General features: G+C 37.3%; 1 protein-coding gene across 2 annotated transcripts in view; it reads left to right on the top strand.

The window, feature by feature from the left end:
• Positions 1-5423: 5423 nt before the first annotated feature.
• The window catches only part of LOC123546560 (ubiquitin thioesterase zranb1-like), a 28448-nt gene continuing 11362 nt past the window's right edge, over positions 5424-22509 (top strand). For both annotated transcript variants that reach the window (XR_008372338.1, XM_045332948.2), the window contains exons 1-7: positions 5424-5781; positions 10347-11905; positions 12368-12439; positions 13097-13292; positions 17867-17985; positions 19865-19990; positions 21980-22206. Coding sequence is in view for 1 of the 2 variants with exons in the window: in XM_045332948.2 (XP_045188883.2) it covers positions 10366-11905; positions 12368-12439; positions 13097-13292; positions 17867-17985; positions 19865-19990; positions 21980-22206 (2280 nt within the window). In the remaining variant the exon portion in view is untranslated. The remainder of the gene's footprint in view (positions 5782-10346; positions 11906-12367; positions 12440-13096; positions 13293-17866; positions 17986-19864; positions 19991-21979; positions 22207-22509) is intronic.

A 22509-nucleotide genomic window follows, 5' to 3' on the forward strand; every position in this document is an offset into this window, starting at 1 on the left:
TATCAGCTGAAATTCATCTAGCATTAGCTAAAATAATTCAGCTTCAGAGATGTTATATGCTGTTGTGGATCTCTGCGGACGCGACCATCAGAAATAGCGTCAGTTAACCCAAACAAAAAAATCAAGTAACAAATGGTACCAAAATCGTGAATAAATGGTGAACAAATCGGGATTTGCCGATTTATTAACACCATTTGTTTACGATTCATTTAATGAATCGGAAGCAAATCTGGTTTTGCAGAGAAAGTCCCTCCCCCATTCATTGCAGATAACTGATTTGTTTACCATTCATTAGAAACAGATATTTTGTGTCATACCATTTATTACCGATTCATTAAAAAGTAAAGTTGTGATTTTTTGGGCGGGAAACATGAGTATATTGTCAGCCATCTTTAATGCATTTTGGCGGGATAGCTGAAATACACAGAGACACCACATCCTCTTAAATACTGGACTTTTAACTGTTATGGAGTAAGTGCAAATGTTTGATTGTCTAATATAATTGCAAAAGGACATGCTTAAGTGCATACATATATTTGAAGCTGTTAAGTTTTTAGGAAATAATTAAGTTATGGTAGGCAGAACTAGCGTCAGTTATGTTATGGTAGCCAAAACTAGTATTCTTTTAATAACTTCAGGTTCCAAAAGATCGCTGTCATGATATCAACTGAAAAACGATTGCTATGAATAGGGGTAAAATAACTGCAAAACTTAAAAACAGTGGGTAAAGTCAAAAAACCAGATTAGTAAATCTTCAGAACTGTCTTTACTTTTAATTGTAAAAAGGACATTTTAAATTCACTTTCTGTCCTCGACAACACATGTACAGTCACAAATTCCGAGAATACCCATTCTGAAGTTTGGAGTTTAACGGAAGAAGAAGAAGGACGGCATTTTAAATACCAAGAAGCTCATTAAAAGGAAAGTCAGATAAGCATACCACAACTACATTGATTTTTTTAGATGTTGAAAATCCAAATAATCAAAATAACATAACAAACATTAATTATAACCAAAAACTGAATTAAGATAATGTACAGTCTCAATTAAAAAAAAATTCGAAGAAAGATACTTAGTGAATTTCAACGTTATAGGACAATATGTTGCATTAAACAAGTCAGATACCAACAAAAAGACATTGTTTTAGTCAGTATTTACACCTATGCCTCCTCTATGTATGTCTCTGCTGTGTAAGTGATTCTTTTTTTCAAGGATGTAGGTACAGAGAAATCTTTGAACTTTGAAACAGCAAGTTTAAATAAACTTACAAAATGGTAATAAATAAGAGCCGATGCCAATGTGTTGCAGAAGTTGCTGTAAAATTTTACACCAGACAAGACTACATGGTCTGCATAGAACTGTATGATTGTTTCAAATGACTGTATTCCACACAAAGCAGTGTCCCACAGATGATAAAGTATTTAGAATAGCGTACACGGAGAAAATGTAGTGCAGTGCCTATACCGAAACCCCTCACGGTTTCACTAAACGCTTTTTATAACTACAAGTATTCTTTCTTCTAAGTATATAATCTGATAACACTCACTGTATTACTGCCGATGATTTTGTGCAAAGAATGAAGTTACCTGCATTAGAATTTACATGTTACGATTCAAGTGAGAAAAGTAGTTTCATTTAATTTTGAACATTAACGACGCCTCCTATCTGTTTACAACCTCGATTTAGATAGCGCAATATTTGCAAAAGTTTCAGATACTTAATCTAGTTTTTACTTCGAAGCTGATGTGCGAAAGTTTTCCTTATAAATAAAACAAAGTCTGTTAATTTAAAACTTTGCAGATATTGCAGAGATATAAATTAGTTTTCATTTCATCGCCTCAAATCTTAAACATAACCATAAACAAACAAAACAATCTTATATTAAATTGCAGATTTCAAAATCAGTTTCAAGGAACTATTGAAAAAGTAAAATATCTAGGTCTGGACATGTCTAGAGATCTTCCTTGGAATAATCGTATAAACCGAATCTCAAGAAATGCTTATTAATATATTTGCTTCATTCGTAGACATGTTTAGACCAGAAATCCTGCGAGGTACCCAAAGCTTGAATAAAATACCCTATTTGACCTCGGGTAGAGTATCCACCATCTGTATGGAGTGCCAGAACATTGCATATTATACAAAACTTGAAATGGTTTGACATATGACAGTCCGTTGCGTTAAAACAACACTTCGTGGTGTAGATAAATTATCATGAAGTATATGATACAATCGCTTGTTTAGAAAATGTTGAAGCATTTTCACCATTTTATTAAATAAGTGTTAAGGCTGGAGAAAATTGATATAAGGTCGCTGTAAGACTTTAGCACGTACAAACCAAATGTAGAAATACATAGATTCGAGAGTTTTACATGCAATAGTAAAACATTAAAAACAGCTTTAAGCCAGTAACATTTAGCACTAGGCATAGATGGATTCATAGATCATGTTTTGTTTTAATATCGGCATGTTTAAAATAATTTTATATTAAACAGGGAAACTCTGAAATTGACAAATGGAACACATCCTTGCGTTGGGATATCTGTTTTATGTCGCACATGCTCTGGTAACAAAATCAATAACACAGTCCTCTTGCGGTAATTAGCTCGTTGCTAATTATAAAATTTAGGCATGAAAATGTCACATTTTTCTTAAAAGTCCCATCTAAATTTGTGCTCATCTCAAACAAATGTTCTGCAGATTAAGATTCAAATGAAAGTAGCTCAATATGAAAAATAAAATACAAAAATGAAATACATGTATAGTTTTGTCGAATTTGTTTATTTCATGTGAGTTAAAATTCTTTATTGACTCTATATGGTGTTTTTACATTTATGAATGTCTTAATAGCTTACGTCGCATTCTCATCATAATCAAACTACAGCGAGCTCGTGTATTCCGACCAATGTTCAGAAACTAAAACTTGAACTAATGCATAAACGCAGGCCCGTGTCCAGGATTTTTTTGCTGGGGGGCCCAACCTGGGGTGGGTTCGGGAGGGGTATCCCCTCCGGATGTCGAATTTTTTTTAATATGGCACATGAAAAGATGCATTTTCCTGCTACCTGAAACACATTTAAGGATGCATGAATGTATCATATATTTAAGGAAAAGTATTTTTTAATCATTTCATCAAGCCTTTTCAATGTTTGTATGATTGTACAGACACAATGTATGAACTTCATTTTTCTGTATGTTACCCAGGTCTCAGTGTATTGGCTCTGATATCTACCAGTCCAATGTATAACCAGCCGCCAGTAATAAAGAAGCTAGAAAATCAACTTTATTTATCATAATAAAACAAACTATATGATTGTCAGCAATAATTAATTATACTACATTTTAATCAAATGAATAAAATTTCATTCATTCTACCCTTTTCTTTCAATCATAATATAAAAAACTTTTTTCTAATTAAAAAAAGAAATTATTATGTGTACTTTCACTAAAAAGAAGTTATCAAAATCTGCTCAAAATTGATATACAAAATGACATGATTTGTAGAAGAATGGTTTACTAAGTTCACAGGACTTTTTTTCCCTATAAATCTACCTCCGGTAAAAAGAGGTAATCCCAATGCAAAAAAGTATGTTTTTTCCCCAAAGTTGAATTTAAAATTCCCAAATGATTATACCTTTTAGGGATTTTGCTGTTTTAAGATAGTTTTGCTAATTTGTATGTATATTTAGGTAAATTATAATACTGTTGAACAATTACTGAAATGCAATTCATTAATATTTCACACAAAAACACATTTATGTAGATTTTAGTAATTTGCAAATTGTCCCAATTAAGACAATTTCCGGGAGCATTTTCCCAATTCCACCAGTGTCGGTGGCATTCACAAATTGATGAAAAAAAGACCTGGTTCACAAATAAATATTAATAATAAAATAAATAAAAACACAAAAATATTTTTTGAACTTTTTCTGCATTTCTTGTGTTCTAAGCAAATATAATGAAAAAAAAATCGTAGAAGTTTTAAGATGATTTATTTATTTGCAAAATGGCCAAATGTTTTTAGATTTCCAACAAAACAAAGTAGATCTATTATGACAATTACTATTAACATCATAGATTTCAAATGACAATGAACTCTTTACTGTACAAACTGTAACATCACAGCACATATTTTTATGTATAAAACCCCTCATAAGTAGCGAGTTTTAGATGCGTTTTGTAAGATTTACTGAGAAACTACTTTTAAAACTATGAGGGTTTTAAGTAAGGTTATTGGACCCAGTAAAATTGATACAGTAGTTTCAAATTCATAATTGTGGTAAAATTAAAAGAAAGGATAAATATCTATCAATTTAATAAATTTGGGGAATGTGCCTTAATGTAAAAACAAAATACAAACCATCATAATGTTTCAATTTTCAGATTCATTTTAAGATTTACTTAACAAAACCAACAATGTTATGATCATTTTAACTTCCAAAGAGTAAAAAAAACATACTAGTTTCACCACTACCCAATCAAGTACCGCGTTTAAAAAGCAAGTGATCAATGAAGCATGTACAGATAAACTTTTACCTGTAACATGCCTGGGGCTAATTTCCACTACCAGACACATTTTATGGCTCTTTAGCCTGTGTATTGCTGTCAAATCAAGCCAATTGCGCTGGTGTATAAAATTGTTAATTGAAGGGCCCATAGTAATAAAAATCATAACTAGCCAGCCAGCTGGGGGGGGGGCCGGGCCCCCTGGCCCCCCACCTGGACACGTGCCTGAAACGTGTACAATTTCGCTGTTGTTGCTATACAGTGTATAGACACATACATACGAACAGAAGCATTAGGATAAGAGACCCGTGTTAGGGTGATTTACATCTTTAGAACCAGAGCGTCTTCTGCATTTTTGCACTATCTTCATACTTATATATTACTGGCAGTCTTCTGGAGGAATAGCAAAATATGGTTTAACTGATGGCGACTGATTCTTGTAGGTTACAAACAAACAAATATGTCACTTATTTCCGTTAAACCATTTAGGAAAAGAAAACAGTAATCTTTCCTACAATCAGTAAGGTCTAATAAATATAGTCGCTCCAGTCTCAGTAATATGTCAGAACATTTCCATGATATGTAAGTGGTTCACTAATATTAAATAAAATATGTGTTTATATTTATCTACTAATCTGCCATGTTTCCTTAACGATTAATTTTAGTATATTATTGGATAGTTATGTATAAGCATCTCTTGAAGAGAGCAGCTCTAAATTTTTCTCTTCCAAAACTAACATCTCTAGTATAGATACAGTGTTGTAGGGTATGGCGGATTTTAATGAGGGTATAGAGGATAGGTAAAGCACTGCATACGACTTCTTTTATTGTGTTCTCTCTTGAAAACTGTTGGTATTATAACCTGAGATTGTTTATCTTTCACAAACATTTAAAGTTTATTACTGGTTCCTGGAGCAATGATATCTTCTTCCCAGCTGGTTCGGAACAGCCGAGTGCACAGTGCTCGTGACGCGAACAGGTCAAAAACTGTTAAATAAAAATCAAGACAGTGAAGTGCAATGTTAAGGTCGTTCTGAGAAAACAACAACAATACAAGTTACTGTGTAAATTCCATTTAGCATCGTTGGAGACTTCTTCATGCATATTTTTCAAATGTTTATGATATGCCGCGTATGCCTTTTCAACAGTGATCGAACAATGAGTGTGTTTAACAAGTGACGTGTGTGCATGCAGTGTTCATCCTTCCAGGTCAATTAGGCCATTCAGGGAGGGTATCTCTTAGATATTTGGTCACGGTATTTGAGCACACATTGAGTGAGTTTATTTATTTTGACTATTTAATTAAGTTTCCAGTTTAGCATGTACAATATGATTTACTCTTCGTATGCCTGTCAGTAAGTAGCCTCGCTCGTCCATCTGAATGGCTGCATAGGATGCACTTTATTGGTATGCACTTCCTGCTAGGATTTTAAAAGGAAGTAGCTAGGGGTCCGGTAACCAGACCTCTAGGATGTGTTTGATTCGGTCTAGCGGGAGTATACTAGTGTCACACTCGTGCATGTGCAGTTTACTCAAATTACTATCAAATCGAACTGGTTTGAGTATACTAGTGTTACACTTGCACATACACAGTTTACTGTCGAATCGAACAGGCTTGAGTTTGGTCGAGTTGAGCATAAATATGATTTTTTAAATCAAAATGGCACATAGATCTACATTAATTCGATAAATTTGCGTTGTTTCTCAACATAGGCTTCGATGCAAGTGTTAAACTTTATTAATACAATCGGTAGAGTTTGTAGTCAATGCCAAACATTTGCTTTCCACTGCCGCCATTTTTGATTAAGTCATACACATGTTTGCTCAACTTCACTGCCCATTGCAGGAGAAGCATGTTCTTGACCTGTGACCTCGACACTAGGGTTGCACTTCTCATGTTCGATTGGCAGTAGTGTGAAAAATCCGCTTGACTCTAGCTAAATTGAACACACCCCTAGACAACCCATAAGAGGATAGTGCTAGGACTGGTCTGCCTGGTGTCAGTATAATGTGACTGGGTGGGGTATCATGCTTCGTGTCTATGGCCTGATATTCCAGTGAGGCAGCACTAAAAAGTTGGGCAATGTGCTCACTGCTACAAGTAGACACCGTCGTTTATATGACTGAAAAATTGTTGGAAAAGCCGTTAAACCCTAACACACACACACACACATATGACCATATCTTAATGAAACTTGACCAGAATGTTAATCTTGATGATCTTTACCAGGTCAGATCAAAGGTAAAGCTTGTTAACACTCTAGAGACTTCATTTTAAGTTTGAAACTCATGAGAATTGATCAGAATGTTTGTCTTGATGACCTCCACGTCAGATTCAAATCTGGGTCATGTGCGGTCAAAAACTAGGTCACCAGGTCAAATAAAAGGAAAAGCTTGTTAACAAACTAGAGGCCACATTTATGACTGTATCTTCATGAAACTTGGTCAGAATGTTAATTTTTATGATCTTTAGGTCAAGGTTGGATCCGGGTCATATGGGGTCAAAAACTAGGTCACTAGGTCAAATCAAAGGAAAAGCTAGTTATCAGGGGTTAGAATTAGGTCAGGTGAGCGATACAGGGCCCTCTTGTTTTTTTTTGCAGAATGCATACTGTTTTACAAATGTGAAAATATATCAGTTGAATGATTTCAGTTCAATGTAATAACAAACTGCCGTACGAATAGCCACCTGCGGTCTATTTCACCCCTATTGATTTTGGGGTCACTTGAGCAAAGGTCAAGGTCACAGAGGCCTGAACATGGAAAACTATTTCGGATCAATGACTTTAGAACCACTTGGCCTAGAATGTTGAAACTTCATAGGATGATTGGACATGCAGAGTAAATGACACCTCAGGGCTTTTTTCTGCTATAAATCTACCTCCTGTAAAAGGAGGTAATCCCAATGCAAAAAAGTATGTTTTTTTCCCAAACTTGAATTTAAAATTCCCAAATGATTATACCTTTTAGGGTTTTTGCTGTTTTAAGATAATTTTGCTGATTTGTATGTATATTTAGGTAAATTATAATACTGTTGAACAATTACTGAAATGCAATTCATTAATATTTCACACAAAAACACGTTTATATAGATTTTGGTAATTTGCAAATTGTCCAAATTAAGACAATTTCCAAGAGCATTTTCCCAATTCCACCGGTGTTGGTGGCATTCCCAAATTGATGAAAAAAAGGCCTGCACCTATTGATTTTGGGGTCACTCAGTCAAAGGTCAAAGTCACAGGAGCAGAACATGGAATAACTTGAGAACCACTAGGCCTAGAATGTTGAAACTTCTTGGGATGATTAGACATGCCGAGTAGATGATCCCTATTGCAGCCAACTATCGTGTTTCTTGGACTTTTGTTCCTGTCTCCTACTGACTTTTAGCCTATTACTACTATGCATTGGGGAGACCTGTGCTTTTCTACAAAAGCATCTTCTACTTACCATATGGTATAGATTTTTAAAAAAGTATGACATGACCAGTTAGAATTATTTTTAAAAATTTCAGTGCCTACAGACAAACTCAATCTTTTTCAAGGCTTTAGGTATTAGTTATTATATGAGTGGGCAATTTAAGGACCAGATATGAGATTGAATAAAACATATTTGAAACAGTATGTTGAAAATGATTTTATATTAATTTACTTTCCATTTTTATGTCAATAAAGTGTTGAAGTTATTTCATGTTTGTGTATTCTACCAAAATATTGCATATCAATCTTTGTTTGATATGCGTGGGATATACATATTACCCAGAAACTACCACATCATGAAAATGGTATATATGTGTAAAGCAGGATATTGATAACAAGCTTCACCAGAAAAATTGTGCAAGACCAACTTGCAGAGAGGATCCATGGGTATGCTCTCACACTAAAACTTACTGTCAAGAACTAAAAAAGAAGCATTTTTCATCATACATAGGACCATAAAACATGCTTTGAAAATTATGGCAGTGACTAATACAGATCGGTAATCGTACAGGCTATAATGCAATTCTAGGATTGCAGAAGTTCCATATTTCAATATCAAACTTTGTGATTTCATTTGAGTTACAGAAGGCTTTTTAAAGATTTTTTTCCTGTTACAGGGGGATGGTGGCAAGATAGCATGATTATGATTAAAATAGGGGGGGAAATCTTATTTTAATGAAAACGCTTTTTAGCACAACTTATATAATTCAGAGAATAGGAAGAACTGCTGGACTCCCCCAATACATCAGCGTCAGCGTCCCGATTTGGTTTAAATTTTTGTATATGAGCTGAGAACTGACAATTTCTTGTGAACACAATAGAGACCGCATTTTGCAATTGATTTTAATCAAACTTGCACACAACTTGTATTGGCATAATAGCTAGGTTCTTTTCGAAAACTGGCCAGGTCCCATCATGGGTTCCAGAGTTATGGCCCCTAAAAGGGTCAAAATTTGTTATTTTGGCTTGTGAACACGATAGAAACCACATTTTGCAATCTATTTTAATCAAACTTGTGATTATCTTGATGATTTTTATGCCAAGCTCGAAACTGGGTCAAAAACTAGGTCACCAGGTCAAATCGAAGGAAAAGCTTGTTTGCACCCTAGAGGCCACATTTATGACCCTATCTTTATGAAACTTGGTCAGAGTGTTTATCTTGATGATTCCTATGCCAAGTTCAAAACTGGGTCATATGGGGTCAGAAACTAGGTCACCTGGTCATATCAAGGAAAAGCTTGTTAATATTCTTGAGGCCACATTTAAGACCCTATCTTCATGAAACTTGGTCAGAATGTTTATCATGATGATTCCTAGGCCAAGTTCGAAACTGGGTCATGTGGGGTCAAAAACTAGGTCACCCGCTCAAATCAAAGGAAAAGCTTATTAACACTCTATAGGCCATATTTATGACCATATCTTCATGAAACTTGGTAAGGATGTTTATCTTGATTCATTATATTGAGGCCAAGTTCGAAACTGGGTCATGTGGGGTCAAAAACTAGGTCACCACTGAAATCAAAGGAAAAGCTTGTTAACACTATTGAGGTCACATTTATGACCCTATCTTCATGAAACTTAATCGGAGTGTTCATCATGATGATTCCTACCTCAGGTTTGAAACTGGGTCATGTGGGGTCAAAAACTAGGTCACCCGCTCAAATTAAAGGAAGAGCTTGTTATCACTCTAGAGGCCACATTTATGACCCTATCTTCATGAAACTTGGTCAGAATGTTTATCTTTATGATTCCAAGTGTAACAGGTTAGCGATATAGGGTCATCATGACCCTCTTGTTTAAGAGTAGTTTTTAAAAATGGACAAAAGTTCAGTCAAAAACAGCCCAAAAACACTGTTACAGTAAGTGTTCTTCTCCAGTCATTCACCCAAAAACTGTTTTCTTCAAATTTTTCTATGTATTGATTTTATTATTTCATTGTTTAACTGTTTTACATTACAAACTTATAAAATTCATTGCTATTATGATAAGTCATTGGTTTCTATGATCATGATGTAGATACAGCTTCAAACAACTCTAGAATTAAAAAAAAATATTGTTATTTTCCTCATCTCAGTCATACTTTCATATACTTTCATATGTCAAGTTTTTCAAGGTTTTTATGGTGGAAAATGAGCCTAGGTTTCCCTCTTTTCATTGTTTTAGACAAGTATTGGCACCTGAACTTCCTTAAGTCAACTGAGTGGCCTTCTTACATGACCTAAAGTGAGGTTTTGAACTCAAGTAGGATGAAGGGAAAGTGATCCAAAATCAGCAACCTGAACCACTTAGCCATGAAAGGCTAGTGCCAAATGATCATATTTACATGTTATTGACTTTCCTAAATTTAATTTTGTTCTTTTTCAGGACTTTTTAACATATAAAAATGAGTGACGAGGCAAAGTGGGACTGTTCTCGCTGCACATACAAGAACTTCCCAGCATCTAGAAAATGTGTGTTGTGTCAGGGTCCAAGGCCCTCAAATGTTATTTCAGATCTTGAGAACTCCGAACAAGATATTTATAAAGTAGCAGAGCTGGAGGCTAGAAATAATGAGCAAACAGGATCTCTGGTAGTTAAATCGCCTGTTCCTGGTAGCTCAGAGTGGACATGTCGATATTGTACTTACAGGAATCCAAACAGAAGTACTAAGAAATGTATCCAGTGTCTCATGACAAAAGATTTTAAAATGACGTTTACTCCAGAATCAATATCAGAGGGAACAAAATGTTCAGATGTAGAGCCTTTAACAGTTTCCCCTGGCGAATCATCTTCAGCAAGCAGTTCTAAAATGTTGATGCTGAAACAGAAAACAAAATTTGCTTTTGGCAGAACTGTATCGGCTGTGATAAAATGGTCATGTAAAGCTTGCACATATGAGAACTTCCCAAAGGCACTGTCTTGTACTATGTGTACTACAAGGAGAGATTGGCCTGCAGATGGAAATGATAGTCCAAGTCCTAAAAGCCAGTTTGATTTAAATGAGCTACAATTGGAAATAGACGTTGATTCAAAAAATCAGGAAAACATGAAATCAGGACAAAATTCACCTAACAGAACAAGTGGTAGTCAGAGAAATAATAAATCTGGACAAAATTCTCCACAGACCTCAAATGAGCCGTCAAATTTAAATGTAAGTCAAGGTAGTCCAGTGTCGTCAAATAATAGATCTGGTCAGAACTCGCCAAACACTTCAGGGCAAACTTCTCCTAATAATAAGTCGTCACCCTCATCTTCTCATAGAAATTTGAGTCAGGAACATATAATTCCTTATAATCAGGATGCTGAGCAAAACACTTCAAAACAGACATCACCAAAGAACAATAGATCTGGTCAGGTTTCACCCCAGGACCCAGGGCAGACTTCTCCAAATAGTGTAATACGCGGCTCCCCAGGTATAGCAAGAGCCTCCAAAAGCAATAGAAATCAAAATCGTGTCAGAAATGAAGCATTATATATTCAAGACACTGTAGGTGCAATAGGAGGTATGAGGGATGATGACAGGCGTGAACGTAGAATACAAAAACTCAGGAAAAAACTCAGTCGAGAAGATACAATATGGTTAAATGCTTGTGAATCTGTTATTAAAGGTGATTCTAGTGGTATAGAGATTTATTTGACTTCGGGTGGCGACCCTGCCCGGCAGCTTACTAAAGATGAAGTATTGATACTGGATCGTCCCAGTGCATATGAGATAGGTCATACTTTAGTTCACCTTGCGCTGAGGTTTAGACGAGATGACATGGTGGCTGTTTTGCTTGCAGCCACGGATATTTCATCAAAGGGATTTAAACGTTTGCCATCTTACACTTGCCCAGACCTCTCATCTGCAATTAGAAGGGAGATTTTTGTCATGTTGAAACAACATAAAAGAACATTTTCTTGCTACTTCCTGACAGATCATTGTACTTTCACTTTGCCAGCAGGTAAGTGCCTACTCTAGCCGGCAAGGCTACAACAATTAAACATGAACTCTTATAAGCTTTTACAACTGACTGTGATTAAAAACATTAATTCATTTCAACATGAAAATATATTGAGCTGTAAAAGAAAAAGTATATTGGCAGTTTGCACAAATTCATTAACTACATCATTCTATATTTATATGATATAAGTGCAAACTAAAATTACCTGATCAAGTAATAGAAGTTACATTTGTGAAAACGAAACAAAAAAATGAAATACTTGTAATTAAACTTAATTGTTAAGAGAAATATAAATTAAATAGGTTAAATATGATATTATTGGTTGGAAGTTTCAGTTGGATAAAACAGTTTATGTGTTGTCAAATTAAAAGTTCCCTATTCCAATTGTGCTTAGCTTTGTCAATGTTGCACATTTGTCGTAACTGTAGTGTGATGGAGACAAGTTTTTGTTCATGTTTGCAGGTATATGGGATTTTCCGCCTCATGTACAGACCCAGTTGTTTGACGAAATACTGGATACAGATGTTGATAAGGGTAAATTTATGTAGATTGAATCCTTTCACTTATTCTATAAAGGGCACTTTAATCTTAAAAGTGCAGCAAGAGAACTGGTTGCTGTTTTTCTTTGTGACTACTTAATAAATCAAGCAGTTCTTATCAAATGTTCACCAAACTTAGAACATTTATGGGCATATTATCTTGGCCAAGTTTGATACCCTGGTGGATAGTCTTTGTGCCTCTGGAGTTACTGCCCTTGAATTAGTTGAAATTTAGAAAATTGACAACTAGCCTGGCAGCAAGTGATTTTGCCTTTGTGATCAGTGCTGACCAGGATCAGCCTGCACATTCATGAACACCCTTTCGAATAATAAATGGTATTGCCCAAATTGAATGATGTACTGGTCCATTTTAGAAATTTAGCATGGTAACGGTTAAAAAGTCAAAGTAATTTGCTGTGACAGGCATATATTGTGACACTTTGCCACCCTTGGTTCTGCGAAGCTATCTACTACTGTATGATACAGCCTTCAGAATATCATAAAGTTTCTACTATAAAGGCAGTATTAGACAGGGTTGAAATAACCTTTGGTTCCTCATCATTTACTTTATGAACCACTTGTTGAAAGATAAAATCAGTCAGTTAAGAACTGAAAATTAAATCCATTATCAATGACTTGTGTCACATTTCAGAATTAACAGATGAATGTGTTATCAACTGGAGTGTTGAACTAACAGAGAATCTGCGAAGTCGTTTATATGCTCTATGGAACCGAACAGCTGGGGACTGTCTTCTTGATTCTGTACTCCAAGCAACATGGGGAATACTTGACATAGATAATACATTAAGACGTGCATTGTCTGATAGTCTGCTAGAGGCACGCAACAGGTAAAAATCCTTAGGCTCGGGTCCTTTTATGGACCACCACAGCTAAAGATAGAAAAAAAAAATCAGGGAATTTCTTTTCATGTATCAGTTAGTTGATCCTCACCAAACATAGTCTATAGAATCCTTGTATTGATCTCTTTCAATTTTGTCCAAATTGTTTCACTTGGGCCATTGTGAGAGTTACAAGAGATAAAAATTGAAAAATCATTAAGAGACATCCTCTCTTGAATGAATGGTAAATCTTTACCAAACTTACCCAGTAGCATCATTGTATAAGCCTCTCTCAAGTTTGTGCAGAGGTTTTTATGCCCCCAAAGGGAGGCATATAGTTTTTGAACCGTCGGTCTGTCAGTCTGTCGGTCTGTCTGCAATTTTCGTGTCCGGTCCATATCTTTGTCATCGATGGATGGATTTTCAAATAACTTGGCATGAATGTGTACCACAGTAAGACGACGTGTCGCGCACAAGACCCAGGTCCGTAGCTCAATGGTCAAGGTCTCACTTAGACGTTAAAGGTCATTTTTCATGATAGTGCATTGATGTGCGTGTCCGGTCCATATCTTTCTCATTCATGCATGGATTTTAAAATTATTGGGCATGAATGTGTACCACAGTAAGACGATGTATCGCGCACAAGACCCAGGTCTGTAGCTCAAAAGTCAAGGTCACACTTAGACTTTAAAGGTCATATTTCATGATAGTGCAATGATGGGCGTGTCCGGTCCATATCTTTGTCATCCATGCATGGATTTTCAAATAACTTGGCATGAATGTGTACCACAGTAAGACGACGTGTTGCGCGCAAGACCCAGGTCCGTAGCTCAAAGGTCAAGGTCTCACTTAGACGTTAAAGGTCATTTTTCATGATAGTGCATTGATGTGCGTGTCCGGTCCATATCTTTCTCATTCATGCATGGATTTTAAAATTATTGGGCATGAATGTGTACCACAGTAAGACGACGTATCGCGCGCAAGACCCAGGTCTGTAGCTCAAAAGTCAAGGTCACACTTAGACTTTAAAGGTCATATTTCATGATAGTGCAATGATGGGCGTGTCCGGTCCATATCTTTGTCATCCATGGATTGATTTTCAAATAACTTGGCATGAATGTGTACCACAGTAAGACGACGTGTCGCGCGCAAGACCCAGGTCCGTAGCTCAAAAGTCAAGGTCACACTTAGATGTTAAAGGTCATATTTCATGATAGTGCAATGATGGGCATGTCCGTTCCATATCTTTGTCATTCATGCATGGATTTTAAAATAACTACGCATGAATGTGTGGCACAGTAAGACGATGTGTCGCGCGCAAGACCCAGGTCCGTAGGTCAAAGGTCCTAAACTCTAACATCGGCCATAACTATTTATTCAAAGTGCCATCGGGGGCATGTGTCATCCTATGGAGACAGCTCTTGTTCTGTTTAGCTCACCTGTCACAAAGTGACAAGGTGAGCTTTTGTGATCGCGCGGTGTCCATCGTCCGTGCGTGCGTGCGTCCGTCCGTCTGTAAACTTTCGCTTGTGACCACTCTAGAGGTCACATTTTTCATGGGATCTTTATGAAAGTTGGTCAGAATGTTCATCTTGATGATATCTAGGTCAAGTTCGAAACTGGATCACATGCCTTCAAAAACTAGGTCAGTAGGTCTAAAAATAGAAAAACCTTGTGACCTCTCTAGAGGCCATATATTTCACAAGATCTTCATGAAAATTAGTCAGAATGTTCACCTTGATGATATCTATGTCAAGTTCGAAACTGGGTCACCTGCCATCAAAAACTAGGTCAGTGGGTCTAAAAATAGAAAAACCTTGTGACCTCTCTAGAGGCCATATATTTCACAAGATCTCCATGAAAATTGGTCAGAACGTTCACCTTGATGATATCTAGGTCAAGTTCGAAACTGGGTCACATGCCGTCAAAAACTAGGTCAGTAGGTCAAATAATAGAAAAACCTTGTGACCTCTCTAAAGGCCACATTTTTCATGGGATCTTTATGAAAGTTGGTCAGAATGTTCACCTTGATGATATCTAGGTCAAGTTCGAAACTGGGTCACGTGCCGTCAAAAACTAGGTCAGTAGGTCTAAAAATAGAAAAACCTTGTGACCTCACTAGAGGCCATATATTTCCCAAGATCTTCATGAAAATTGGTGAGAACGTTCATCTTGACAATATCTAGGTCAAGTTCGAAACTGGGTCATGTGCCCTCAAAAACTAGGTCAGTAGGTCAAATAATAGACAAACGTTGTGACCTCTCTAGAGGCCATATTTTTCATGGGATCTGTATGAAAGTTGGTCTGAATCTTTACTTGATGATATCTAGGTCAAGTTCGAGACTGGGTCACGTGCAGTCAAAAACTAGGTCAGTAGGTCTAAAAATAGAAAAACCTTGTGACCTCTCTAGAGGCCATATATTTCATGAGATCTTCATGAAAATTGGTCAGAATGTTCACCTTGATGATATCTAGATCAAGTTCGATAGTGGGTCACGTGCCCTCAAAAACTAGGTCAGTAGGTCAAATAATAGAAAAACCTTGTGACCTCTCTAGAGGCCATATTTTTCATGGGATCTGTATGAAAGTTGGTCTGAATGTTCATCTTGATGATATCTAGATCAAGTTTGAAAGTGGGTCACGTGCCATCAAAAACTAGGTCAGTAGGTCAAATAATAGAAAAACCTTGTGACCTCTCTAAAGGCCATATTTTTCATGGGATCTGTATGAAAGTTGGTCAGAATGTTCATCTTGATGATATCTAGGTCAAGTTCGAAACAGGGTCATGTGCGGTCAAAAACTAGGTCAGTAGGTCTAAAAATAGAAAAACCTTGTGACCTCTCTAGAGGCCATACTTGTGAATGGATCTCCATAAAAATTGGTCAGAATGTTCAGCTTGATGATATCTAGGTCAGTTTCGAAAGTGGGTCACGTGCCATCAAAAAGTAGGTCAGTAGGTCTATTAATGAAAAAACGTTGTGACCTCTCTAGAGGCCATATTTTTCATGGGATCTGTATGAAAGTTGGTCTGAATGTTTATCTTGATGATATATCGGTCAGGTTTGAAACTGGGTCAACTGCGATCAAAAACTAGGTCAGTAGGTCTTGAAATAGAAAAACCTTGTGACCTCTCTAGAGGCCATACCCTTGAATGGATCTTCATGAAAATTGGTCAGAATGTTCACCTTGATGATATCTAGGTCAAGTTTGAAAGTGGGTCACGTGCCATCAAAAACTAGGTCAGTAGGTCAAATAATAAAAAAACCTTGTGACCTCTCTAGAGGCCATACTTTTCATGGGATCTGTATGAAAGTTGGTCTGAATGTTCATCTTGATGATGTCTAGGTCAGATTTGAAACTGGATCAACTGTGTCAGCAGGTCTAAAATTAGAAAAATCTTTTGACCTCTCTAGAGGCCATATTTTTCAATGGATCTTCATGAAAATTAGTGAAAATGTTCACCTTGATATCTAGGTAAAGTTGAAAACAGGGTCACGTACCTTTGGAAACTAGGTCAATAGGTCAAATAATAGAAAAACCTTGTGACCTCTCTAGAGACCATATTTTTCAATGGATCTTCATGAAAATTGGTCAGAATTTTTATCTTGATAATATCTAGGTCAAGTTCAAAACTGGGTCACATGAGCTCAAAAACTAGGTCACTATGTCAAATAATAGAAAAAAACGACGTCATACTCAAAACTGGGTCATGTGGGAAGAGGTGAGCGATTCAGGACCATCATGGTCCTCTTGTTCTCTTACAGGGGCTGCCAGAGCAAAAAAGTAGAAAAAATAAAACATTTCAAGACTTCTTGTGATGAACCACATGATGGATCTTCACTGAATGTGGTGTGAAGCGATAATTTTTTAAGTGGTTCAGTTTGGATGGTTCCAACTGGCCCGCTATCAAAACTGCAAATAGAAAAAACATTTAAATAACATCTTCATGAACCACTTGATAGATCATTCTCTATCTGTGACCATGGATCTTTCTCTGACTCAGTTTTGTGAAAATGGTTCAGCTTGGTCACTTCTTTTGACTGCCGGAGCTAAATTACCTTCTAAATGAATTTTTCTAATGAACTGCTCGGAGGATCTTCACCAGACTTGGTCTAGAGCATCCTTTGACGAATCTTTGTCAAGTTTTATTTGAGAGGGTTCTGCTTGACTGCACTTAAGGGCTGTTAGAACTTCAAAAGGGGAACAAGTGAACAACTTTTATGAACTGCTTAATGGATGTCTGTTTAACTTGGTCAAAAGCATCCTCAAGTTTTTATGAATAGGTTTGCTTGACTGTCTCTTTCTTACCCGTGTCCTTTGTATGGTATTTTGAGATGTTTTTTACATTTAACAAATTTTTCACTTTTAATAATACAGTGTGTCATGACATTCATTTAAGGTCAAAAAGTGAAGGTTAGATGAGTGCTTAAGGGCTTTCATGGCCCTGTTTCAGCTATATCTAATACATGTACCCATATTGTCCTCTCCTTTTGGATGAAGTAAAGCCTCTGCTGTATCATGCTTACTTTGTATATTTCGAGCATATTTAGGCCTACAGTATAACACTGTTGATTTTGTTTCAGTTTTTACCCAAAGTGGAAAGAATATGAGACAGTTCAGGCACACTTGATGAACTTCAGCTTGGATGAGGATCAGTGGCAGAGAGACTGGGCAGTTTTGCTTAGTTTAGCTAGTCAGCCAGGTATAATTCTGTATAATTAGCCATATGGCAGAGGTACTTGGTGGTGTGCTTAATTTAGCCAGCCGACCAGGTTCAGCCAACCCGGTATAACTCTGTTTACCAAGTCCAGCGGCAGAGACTGCTCGTTACTTCATTTAGCCAGCCAACCCGGTATAACTCTGTTTCCTAGTCCAGTGGCAGAAAGACTGCTCGTTACTTAATTTAGCCAGCCAACCCGGTATAACTTTTGTTTCCTAGTCCAGTGACAGAGAGACTGCTCGTTACTTAATTTAGCCAGCCGACCCGGTATAACTCTGTTTCCTGGTCCAGTGGGAGAGAGACTGCTCGTTACTTAATTTAGCCAGCCAACCTGGTATAACTCTGTTTACCAAGTCCAGTGGCAGGGAGACTGCTCATTATTTAATTTAGCCATTTAGCCAGCCAACCCGGTATAACTCTGTTTACCTAGTCCAGTGGCAGAGAGACTGCTCATTACTTAATTTAGCCAGCCAACCCGGTATAACTCTGTTTACCTAGTCCAATGGCAGTGAGACTGCTCGTTAATTTAGCCAGCCAACCAGAGTTTACTCTGTTTCCTAGTCCAGTGGCAGAGAGACTGCTCGTTACTTAATTTAGCCATCCAACCTGGTATAACTCAGTTTCCTAGTTCAGTGGCGGAGAGACTGCTTGTTACTTAATTTAGCCAGCCAACCCAGTATAACTCTTTTTACCAAGTCAGGTGGCAGAGAGACTGCTCATTACTTAATTTAGCCAGCAAACCCCGTATAACTCTGTGTACCTAGTCCAGTGGCAGTGAGACTGCTTGTTAATTTAGCCAGCCAACCCGGTATAAATCTGTTTACCAAGTTCAGTGGCAGTGAGACTGCTCGTTTCTTTATTTAACCAGCCAACCTGGTATAACTCTGTTTACTAGTCCAGTGGCAGAGAGACTGCTTGTTACTTAATTTAGCCAGTCAACCCGGTATAACTCTGTTTACCAAGTCTAGTGGCAGAGAGACTGCTTGTTACTGAATTTAGCCAGCCAACCCGGTATAACTCTGTTTACCAAGTCTAGTGGCAGAGAGACTGCTTGTTACTTACTTTAACCAGCCAACCAAGTATAAATCTGTTTACCTAGTCCAGTGGCAAAGAGACTGCTCATTACTTAATTTAACCAGCCAACCTGGTATAACTCTGTTTACCAAGTCCAGTGGCAGAGAGACTGCTCATTATGCGGGCGGGTTGGCGGTCGGCGTCCAAAAGCATCTCTAAGTCAAATAGTTTTCATCCGATCTTCACCAAACTTGATGACAATGTTGATGGGCATAATTTCTCGGCCAAGTTCAACAACCACCCAAATCGCCCTAGGCACTCTTGGATTTTGGCTCTTGAATTACTCGGAAAACTGTGAATTTAGCCTTGTCCGCCTTTCAAGCCAAACAGTTTTCATCCGATCTCCACCAAACTTGGTGACAATGTTTTTGGGCATAATATCTCAACCAAGTTCAATAACCACCCAAATAACCCCAGGCACCTTGGATTATGGCCCTTGAATTAGTCGAAATCTGCTGAATTAGCCTTGTCCATTTAAACAGTGTTGATCCGATTGTCAATTTCTAATTCCTTCTAACTTTTTTTGGGTAAACAAGGCATACAACATCAACAGTATTACCTTTATGATATGTAACTGAATATTTAGACTGGTGTATTTTGTGACAATCTGGCACTCTTGTTTAGTTTTGTTCTTAACCTAGTATATTGTATTTAGGTCATAAAGTAAGTGCTTTCACACTCATTTAGATTCCAAATTGAAATTGCACTCCCTATGAATATTAGAGTTATGTCATAATGTGAACGGCCTTTGCATTGTATTTTCATTTCTCTCCATTACAAACTGTAGGTGCAAGTTTAGAACAAATGCATATATTTGCTTTGGCTCACATACTGAGAAGACCTATCATTGTGTATGGAGTGAAGGTTGTGAAAAGTTTCCGTGGAGAAAGTATAGATTTTGCCAGATTTGAAGGTAATTCATAGAGATACCTTATATGTTGAAAGGTACTACTGACATGATTTACATTATAAATTGATTTGTATCTGATTTAGCTTTGGGTGTTTTATGTAGACTTTTAGTCCAACTGACACAATTTAGGTGATCTGGTGATCAGGTGACTTTATACGTCCATTTTGAAAAAATGGATGTACTATGTGATGGCTTGTGCATCTGTCCGTCCCTCATAATTCATGTCCAAAGCATACTTTGATAACCATTAAAGGTATTATGTCTCCCCCATAGGTGGGAGAGACATATTGTTTTTGCCTTTGCTGTCTGTCCGTCCGTCTGTATTAAGCTTGTCTGCCTTTCATAGGTCAAACTGCTAGCTGGATTTCGACCAAACTTCACAGGGGGTGAACAGTACCAACCCTAGTTGTGCATATCCCCAGCACGTTCCGCTTCGCTGCACAAAATGGCCGCCAGGGCTAAAGGTATACATAGGGGGGAGACATGTTTTTGTGACAAAAACACCTTCTAGTTGACTTTAAACTTGGCATATAGGTAAATTGACTTGGCGTGTACGTCGGTCCGTCCCTCATAATTCAAGTCCAGAGCATAATTTTATAACCATTAAAGGTATTATGTCTCACCAATAGGTGGGGGAGACATATTGTTTTTGCTTTTACTGTCTGTCTGTCCTTTCGTCCTGCAACATTAAGCTTGTCTGGCTTTCACAGGTCAAACTGCTGGCTAGATTTCGACTAAACTTCACAGGAGTGATCAGTACCAACCCTAGTTGTTCATATCGCTGGCATGTTCCGCTTCGCTGCACAAAATGGCCACCAGAGCTAAAAATAGAAAAATCTTGTCCGGCTTTCACAGGTCAAACTGCTGGACAGATTTCGACAAAACTTCACAAGAGTGATCAGTACCAAGCCTAATTTTGCATATCGCCAACATGTTCCACTTCGCTGCACAAAATGGCCACCAGAGTTAAAGTATACATAGGGGGAGACATATGTTTTTGTGACAAAAACACCTTCTAGTTCACTGTAAACTTGGCATATAGGTAAATTGTGATGAGACAATGTGCAGAGCATGTGAACCAGCTCTGTAGATCAAAGATCAAGGTCACAAATTCTGCAAAAAGGTCACATTTTTCCGTCCTAGTATCCAGAGCATAACTTAATAAGGTGCTGACTTTAAACTTGGGATGTAGGTAGGTGGTGATGATACAATATGCAGAGTATGAACCAGGGTGTCCAGTCAAAGGTCAAGGTCACAGCAAGGTCAAATCTGTACATCATATTTTTTGTCCTGAGTATTTCTTAGAAATTATTAAAGGTATTGAGGTGAAACTTGGAATGTGGGCAGGTGGTGATGAGACGATGTGCGGACTGCCACAATCTGCATTACACCCCCACTGCCATTAAATGCCCCACCCCCACTTGTAATCCCTTGATGAATGACAGAGTTCTGGATGGGACATGTTAACATTTGACTACTAAGTGTGACCTTGACCTTTGAGCTAGGGGTCTGAGTTATTGACTGGACACCCATTAAGAAATGTGTTAAGTACCTATTACCATTGTTTAAATTATCTAGAATGATTTTTAATAGGAACAGCATTATCAGGTATTTTAAGAGATACTTACGAAAAACGGGACCTCTGTGGTCGAGTGGTTGAGGTCATTGACTTCAAGTCACTTGCTCCTCACCTATATAGGTTCGAGCCTCACTCATGACGTTGAATTCTTCATGTAAGGAAGCCATCCATCTGGCTTATAGAAGGTTGATGGTTCTACCCAGGTGTTGGCCTGTGATGAAATAATGCACAGAGAGGCATCTGGCATTTTCTTCAACCATCAAAGCTGGAAATTCATAATATGACCTATAATTATGTTGGTGCGATGTTAAACCCAACAAAATCTGAAAGTTACAAAAAAAAAACACTTGCAAATGTGAATCAAGCTTTATGCAAAATAAACACAGAATGGTATGTATGGGTTTCTTTTTCAGGTGTATACTTGCCGTTGTTATGGGAGCGAAGTTTCTGCTCCAAAACACCAATAGCTCTCGGTTATACAAGAGGTCATTTCTCGGCTCTTGTACCAATGGAGATAGACTCTGGTATAGCTCTAGCAGGTGCTCATATAGACAATGCTGTTGAAGAACAAGTGTTCTACTTACCACTAGTTGATCATGAAGGATCCTTCCTCCCGATCCACTTTGTGACAGGAACTGAGGTATGTAGTTTATCTAGAAGGCCTCACCCTGTGTATTTACTGTTACAAGAATTAAGATACAGTCAAGTACATTGTATAGTGATGTTCCTTATAATGAAGGAAATTGTTTTCAAAATGAGGTGAGAGGCTTTTATTTGATAACAAAGTATCATTTAATGTAGGAACTGAAAACAATCATAACACTTTATTATAAATTGTTATAAAGGCCCTGAGGATTGATAAGGTGCATATCAAACAAACATACATATGTCCTTATATGGACAATTCTGCATCCATAAGTTCAGATTTTATATAGCTGATCAT

The sequence above is a fragment of the Mercenaria mercenaria genome, chromosome 9 (assembly GCF_021730395.1).
Source record: "Mercenaria mercenaria strain notata chromosome 9, MADL_Memer_1, whole genome shotgun sequence".
In the NCBI taxonomy this organism is placed as follows: domain Eukaryota; kingdom Metazoa; phylum Mollusca; class Bivalvia; order Venerida; family Veneridae; genus Mercenaria; species Mercenaria mercenaria.